Genomic DNA, 7,458 nt, shown 5'->3' on the forward strand with positions numbered 1-7,458 from the left:
TCTCTCCCTCTCTTCTTCCCCCTCCCTCTCCTTCCCTCCCTCTCCCTCTCCCTCTCCATCTCCCCTTCCCTCCCTCCCTCTCTTCTCTCTCTCTCATTTTCTTTTTAAACCAAAGGACACTTTTTTACTTCTCTCCAGCGAGGCAGAAGGTTCCCAAGCATTATGTATGCTTCCCAGCTGTGCCAAAGGCAATGTCATCGAATCCAAGCCTGTTCCTTTGGAGTGGCTGCAGCAGACAAGCTGTCCCTACTCCTCCCATCCTCGGAGGGAAACTTAACTCTGGGCCCAAGTGGAATACTTGTTCTCTCAGAAAACATACCATTTTGAGCCCAGAAGAAACCTAGTAATGACTCAACTAACCCATGGGGAATAGACCCAGAAATCAGTGCCGTGTAATGAAAAGAGACCGGCTCTCTGTCAGATGGCAGCCGTGTGATTAGATTCTGCACCGTCCCTGAGGACCCTTGCCTGTCCCTATAATCCTCCAGAAGTTCCCACACCTCAGTCTGAGTCTATAGCTCTGCAGCCCGTGGCTACGCCTCGTGGCCACGGAGCCAGGAAGCCATTGTACGCTCACGTGACCTGCAAAGGCAACTTTCACTTAAGCCTTGGAATCGGAGGACTGGACTCGGGGAGTCTAAGATTTATGATTGACACATGTCCTTGTCCATTTGTGGTTTAGCTGGTGCATTTCTTGGGGGCAAAGAACCAACAGATCCAAGAAAGCTGAATGACTGGGTAAGGGTATGGATGCAGGGAATGATACGGATCTGAAATAAGAATCTTTTCTAAATTTCACAGATTGATCAAGTCAAAATATTCCATTAATATCGATTATATACTATTAAAGAATGACAGTGGTTTCAAATTTTTCATTTTTCTTTCTTTCTTCAGAGATAAAGAGTGTGCAAGGCTGGTGGGGGGCTGAGTAGAGGGAGAGGGAGAGGAAAAAATCTTAAGCAGACTCTGCACTGAGCACGAAGCCCAACATGGGGCTCGATCTCACAAGGCGGAGATCATGACCTGAGCTGAAATCGAGAGTTGGACACCTACCTAACTAAGTCACCCAGGCACCCCTCGCCAATCTCTTTCTAAAACGAACAAAAAGCAAATGTTACTGAAGCTCAAAGCATGAAAACTGATCATCTGTCCATGGCTGCCATGTTACGTTTCTCCAGAAAAAGGAACTAGTACATGGGAAGAGTAGAACAAACCATAGGAATCATCTAGAGCAGTCAGTGCTGTCCAATAGTAACGTAACATGAGCCACATACATCATTTGAAATTTTCTAGTGATCCCATTCAAATGGTAAAAAATACGTTAAGTGAATTTAGTAATACATTTTATTTACCCCAATGTCTCTACATATTGTTACTTTAACATGTAATCAATATTTAAAAAGTATTAATGAGATAGTCTAATTGTTTTTTGTTTTTGTTTTAAAGCCTTTTGTTTTCTGTTTGTTTGTTTAGAGGGAGAGAGAGGCAGAGGGAGAGGGTGAGAGAGAATCTCAAGCAGGCTCCACACCCAGTATGGCGCCCAACCTGGGGCTCGATCTCACCACCCTGAGGTCATGACCTGAGCCAAAACCAAGAGTCAGACGCGTAATCAACTAAGCCATCCAGGCGCCCCTTTTCTACCATCTTTAACATCCAGTGTGTACTTTATGTTTGCAACACATCTCAGTCTAGATGCGAACTTTTCAGCCACTGCAAGAAACTGCAGTCCTTCTGAAACAGTTTTGTTTAATGGAAAAAATATTTTACACATCTTCGATTTATTTTAAAATTTCAATTTAAACTATGTAAAAGGAATCAGTTGAGTACAAACAGTTCCTGTCACTCTAGCCACATGTCAAGTGCTCAGTGGGAGTTTCTCTTCCACTTGATGGTACATGAGAGAAATTCAGATGCTTTAGTCTGAAGGGACAGTGGCTGAGAGGATCTGTGTTTGATGTTCTGAGAAGGTGAACAATGACTCATGCTACGAATCCTGAGATGTCTTGACAAGAGGAATCCTTTAAATGTTGAAAGAGAGAGTTTTAAGAAAAAATAGAGGAAGGCAGCTTTACCTCCAGGCAGGAAGCCCTCACCTCCTCAGCTTGCTCCAGGCAGGTGGAAAACAAGCAGGTTCCACACAAGAGTAAGGGATCACGGGTCTGTGAGTACACTGCGGGAAAGCTGGACTGGCTGAGCGTACATCTTCTGTTTCGGAAGCTGTTCGAGAAGGACAGGACCTGCCTGGTGAACAACGTGAGGGCAGAGCTAGATGTGCATGAGGAAGAGAAGGCCAGGGAGGCTTAGTCACTCACTCTCCTCAGGAAGGACCCCCTTGGGGCCACTTGGGTTCCTGGGTCTTTGACTGTAGACTGTAGACTGTGTCTTCCCCACAACCTTTTCTGTCCTGTGCTTACCGCCAGCATTTGGAAAGTTGTCCGGAGACCATCAAAGGCCGAAACTCTAGGGACTTGAAAACTCATGATCTCACCTCTGGGCCTTTTTTCTCCACTTCCAAACTTTGTAAACACAGCTGGAATTCCCGTACCGTCTTGGGGAAATGATCAGAGGGATCTTTTAGTCTCTCTACAGTTTAACTTGCAGGCTGGGGCATAGTGCTGGGCAAGACCAGTTGGGATGTTGGGAGACGGAACCAGGCAAACAACCCCCTTCATGACAGAGGCCGGTCATCATTGGGATGGGATGCACATTGTTGTGATACTTTGATGTAAGACACAGTTGGTCCAAGCTTTCAGAAGTATCTGCAAACCTATGCTCTGTTCTTCCTGATGTCTAATATTCAAATGGGAATCTTGCTCCTCCATCCGCTTCCTTCTAGTTATATCGGCAGGAAGAGGATGCAGGTGAAAGAGCCTGAGAAAGCAGTGCCCAACGTGGGAAATCTGGTCGAAGCCGACTACTCCTATTGGACGCTGGGCTACGTCATCTCTCTGGAAGGAGCACAGAAGCTGGTTGGAGCCGATCCCTTTGGGAAGATGCTGCCAGTGGACGAGTTCCTGCCAATCATGTACAACAAGCATCCCGTGTGAGTCCCCCTGACTGCCCGCCCGCCGAGGGCACGCCCCACCCAGATACCGTGCTCCTCGGTTTCTCGGTAGTGCGTGTATTTTCTAAGGCTGTACTGCTTTTCTAAATGATCTTTCCATAATCACGACTCAGAGAGGCCGACTGCAGTGACCGTCCCTCTGTACAGAAGGGAAAGCCGAGGCTGAAATGGCAAGTCTTGCGTGTCCTCTGTAATATCCAGTGAGTAGTGTATCTGGCCATAATGTGCTTGGTGCCCTCCTTGATTTCGATCTTCTTATTTCCATAAACTCATCCACTTGAAAGTGAAGGTCATCTTCCTGAGCACCTTCAAGTTTTCAGTTCGTTTCTCAGTCCACTGTGTGTACTTATTGGCCAAGCAGGGGTTCTCTCCTGGCAGAGCTCACAGTCTGGTTGGGAATTCAGACTCACGAATGGTCCTTGTGATGTACAGTGAGACCTGCAATCACAGAGGTGCGTTAGAGGCCTGGGAGGGGGGAGGTGGCCCCTGAGCGGGGTGTCTATGGAGGAAAGCAGCTGACGCTCAGGGTTCCCCTCACGCAAGGTCTTACCCTGAGCTAGCGTTGTGTGAAGGGTGTGGAGATGGGTAGTGCACCTGTCAGTCTCCCCAGTAATCTGTGAGCCCATTGAGACAGGAACAGTCTCACATCCCTGTGTCCTGAGAACGTAGTGTACTCTACCCATAATAGCTGCTCCGTCAATGAGTCCTAAGTTCATTAGTGGAGCAGGAGACCAGGTTCTAACCTCGGCTCCTTCTCTCAGTTGCCAGGTGATCTTACTAGCTGGGCTTCATTTTAGTGGTTGAGAATGCCCGTCCTGCATCTGGCTCATTTTGTCTCCTGTCTTCAGTAAAGATGGATCTCCTCACCCTCTTTGATACAGCTGACTTTATATCCGTGTCCTTCAGGAACATGGAGGTCAACCATCATCCCTGTAACAGAAAGGAAACTAACACCTACGGTGCACTGCCTGAGCCAGGAGCCACGCAAATGTCACCTCGCGTGATCTGCACAGGAGCCCCGGGGGGAGGCCGAGTCGTCCTCCCCTTTACACTCACGGGGAGCTGGGATGCAAAGCCAAGTTGGCGTGCCTCCAAGCCTACACCGTGTGACTTACCCCACCACTGCTGTTCAGATCTGAACTAATTTATTAACCCAAGAACAGGGCATCTTCCACAAAGTGATCACATTTATTTATCGTGATGGTCCAACAGAGCTTAATTCTTAGTTTTTAGAGTAAGACCTGAAATTCATCTTTAAAACAAGTCCAACAAGAGACGACAGAAATACCCTTACGTTTCTCCTTGTGTGTTTATTTAGATCATCTGAAAGCTTTTAAAGAAACTTTTAGTGTGTTTGTAGACTAAACTTTTCCCCAAAGGACACAACTTTAAAAAATCATCAGAGGCCTCCATGACAATGTGAGAGGTGACCAGCAGGGCCCCTCTGCTCTTTTCCCCCTGTTTGCTAGATGGCCTATCCCCTCACGCACCCATACTCCTCTTGTTTGCAGAGCTGAGTACAAGGAGTATTATGAATCCAGGGACCTGAAGGCCTTCTCCGTGGAACCCTTGCTCATCTACCCCACACACTACACGGGCCAGCCGGGGTATCTGAGTGACACAGAGACCTCGACCATCTGGGACAATGAGACAGTGGCCACCGACTGGGACAGGACCCATTCCTGGAAGTCCCGGAAGCAAAGTCACATCCACCGCAATGCCAAGAACACAGAGGCCTTGCCGTCGCCAACCTCCCTGGACGCTGTGCCTTCGAGGGATGAGCTATGAAGTCTCTGGGCGGATTCACCACCCTTGATTTTTCTAATGGGCTATTCATCTGTTTGCTCCAGTTTCTTTTAGTGGTCACAGTCATCTCACCAAAGTGGTCTACTGTGATTGAGCAAAATTACTATATTCCTGACAGGGGAGGATAAGAGGGAAACTTAACCCAAATTTCCTAGGATGGCTAGAAGATAGGCTTTATGGCAACCATTGAGATGAACTTCAACCCAGATACCTAGCCCTTCAGTGTATTATCCGTATGATACTTCTTCCTACATTAAGGATGAACAGTACGGCCCAGAGACGCATCCCTGAAAAAGGCCGTCACATCAGTAAATGGGCAGGCAAGGAGCCGAGCCAACTGGACTACATCCGCTGGTCTCGTGGGTCCATTTTACATCATAGGTGTGACCTTGAAAACTTGTGTATGTAACAAGTTTGTGAGGGAGGAGGGTCAAATCATTTAAAATCAAATTAATTGAACTTTGGTTTAAAGGAATTCTCTCATGAGCCAAAGGGAGCTGTTCATCCTAGTCCTTGTTATCCAATAGCGATGGGTATTTGGGTCTGTCTGAGACTTGGCCTTTGACTATCATGGCAGTTGAAGCTCTCCTAAAGAGGCGTCACGTTTGCCATGTGGGTAGAGTTTAGTAGCTATTTGAAAGTTTGTGTAGATATTTGAGGAAAAAAGAACTCAGTCTTTGGCCTTTTATTGTGGTCACTTGAGTTAGGATGCTCTATTTATGAAGATAAATTTAATATATAAGGGGTTCGGGCTGGTGTCTGACTTCTGTCCCAGGGGACCCTGTGCTGCTGCGACAGGTCACACTCGCCCTCCACGCCTGAGCCTGGGAACAAATTGTGAGTGTGAGTTTTATGAGTCACTGTCAAGAGGCAGAGCACATTTTCAAGCCAGCAACTGTCCTTGCCTGGGTTTTTCGTTCTATTTTGAATTATTTATTCTACAAAATGTGGGGAAGATATCTGTAAGATAAGGCAGAGAAACAGATTTTTCAAGCTTTCATAGCACCCTGGGGAGTAGTGAGTGTGCGGTCTGGTTCTCCTGCATTTTCCAGCCTGGCTCTTGCACGAAGGCCTGTGGAGTGGGAGATTCTCACCATCTGGAAACAAATGCTTTTCCATTTCAGATGACAGACCTCGGTCAGAAACAATGGGCCGATCCACTGAGTTAGGCCAACAACCAGGGAAGCTCTCAGAGTCAGCGTCCTGGGCAGATGACCTCCCTGCTTTCCTCATAGATTGACTTTCTGGAAAGGGCAGTGTGCGGCTACATAACCCCTGCCAATTCCACAATCTGTGTTCCTCAGATATCTCGTGATGGTTTGCCTCAGGTTTGTGTTCGCCCGCCCGCAAGCAGTAAGAATTTGCTTCCAGAAATACCCTCCCCCCACACTCCTCTCTGAGCTTCACGCTTTGGAGCAGAGCCCATGGGCAGGGCTGCTGCGTGAACCCAGCTTCGTGCTCGCTGGCGAGGCCCCCAGGCTGCGGGACAACACGGCTGCTCGCCTTCCACAGAATGGCCTCCTTCTTGACTTACTGTTGACACTCTCCCTCGCTGACTAGTAAGCAAGGAGGCTGAGGAAGGGGATCTCGGCCCACTTCAGTTTTTACTGCTTAGACATACCTGTCAGAGCCTGACTCTTTTTTTTCTAGAAAAACAGAAAGAGCATCTGGGGAGCTAGTGAAAAACCCTTCGGTGATCTCTAAGGTTTCCTTGGGTATTTTGTTTGCATATTTGAGTGCGTGCAAGTGTGCCTGACTTTCACGATATATTTTTTTTAATAGGGTGGGATGTGGTCGGGAGATTGGGAGTGGAGAAAGACTGAGTTGACTTTTGCGTGGTTTTGTTTAATGGAGAACATTGTTTTTTTCCTTTTGCTGTCAGCTGGTCTGACGGGTTTATGAATTCTCGTTCTTAAAAGATATTGGTCTGAAATTCTAGAATTTTAGATTAGGACTGTTCTACTGTGAATAAAGTTCTGGCTCTGTTCGCCCAGCCTTTGCTTCCGCCTGCTCAGGGCCGGGATCCCAAGCAGCGCTCTTTTGCTGGGAACGTGGTGCTCAGCACACCGCATCTGTTTTCAAAAAGTCGTCTCTTCAACAATCCAGGGGTTCCTTGACCTCATTATTCTTCTTGCCTCCCCTCTTGTCTTAAGTCAAGACATTTGACCTTTGCAGCATCAGAGGGCTTTGCCTGGGCCATGGCACCTGCTCTTTGCCTCTGGAAGTTAAACCCCGTCTGGAATTCCGATCTGGATCCCTGTCTGGATCTCCGGATCCAACGTGGGAACTTCTGGACGACGAGCCAGACTTCAGCAGTGCTGGTGCTGCTGAGTGTGGACCGAGGACCTACGATTTGCAGAGGACACACCGCATGGGCCCTGCTTTGGGTTCCCTGGGGCCTGCTGCAGGAACTCCAGAGGACGAGAAAGAGCCGGCATCCCAGCATCCTACACTGTCTATCGTGCTGTGTCATTTCAGGGAGGGGAAATGATAAACTACTTGCCTTCTAGAAATCTTTGTGAAAAATTAAAAAAAAAAAAAAAAAGCTCCACACTGTGATTGTTCACTGGTTCTTCCAACGCTGACCC

The 7,458-nt window shown here is 47.7% G+C and overlaps 1 protein-coding gene across 1 annotated transcript in view; it reads left to right on the plus strand.

The window, feature by feature from the left end:
- The window catches only part of COLGALT2 (collagen beta(1-O)galactosyltransferase 2), a 106,556-nt gene extending 99,699 nt beyond the window's left edge, over nt 1–6,857 (plus strand). The window contains exons 11-12 of the mRNA XM_026509210.4: nt 2,837–3,043; nt 4,576–6,857. Of these exons, the coding sequence (XP_026364995.3) occupies nt 2,837–3,043; nt 4,576–4,852 (484 nt within the window). The 3' untranslated portion in view covers nt 4,853–6,857. The remainder of the gene's footprint in view (nt 1–2,836; nt 3,044–4,575) is intronic.
- The last annotated feature ends 601 nt before the right edge of the window (nt 6,858–7,458 follow it).

The sequence above is a fragment of the Ursus arctos genome, unplaced genomic scaffold, assembly GCF_023065955.2.
Source record: "Ursus arctos isolate Adak ecotype North America unplaced genomic scaffold, UrsArc2.0 scaffold_2, whole genome shotgun sequence".
In the NCBI taxonomy this organism is placed as follows: domain Eukaryota; kingdom Metazoa; phylum Chordata; class Mammalia; order Carnivora; family Ursidae; genus Ursus; species Ursus arctos.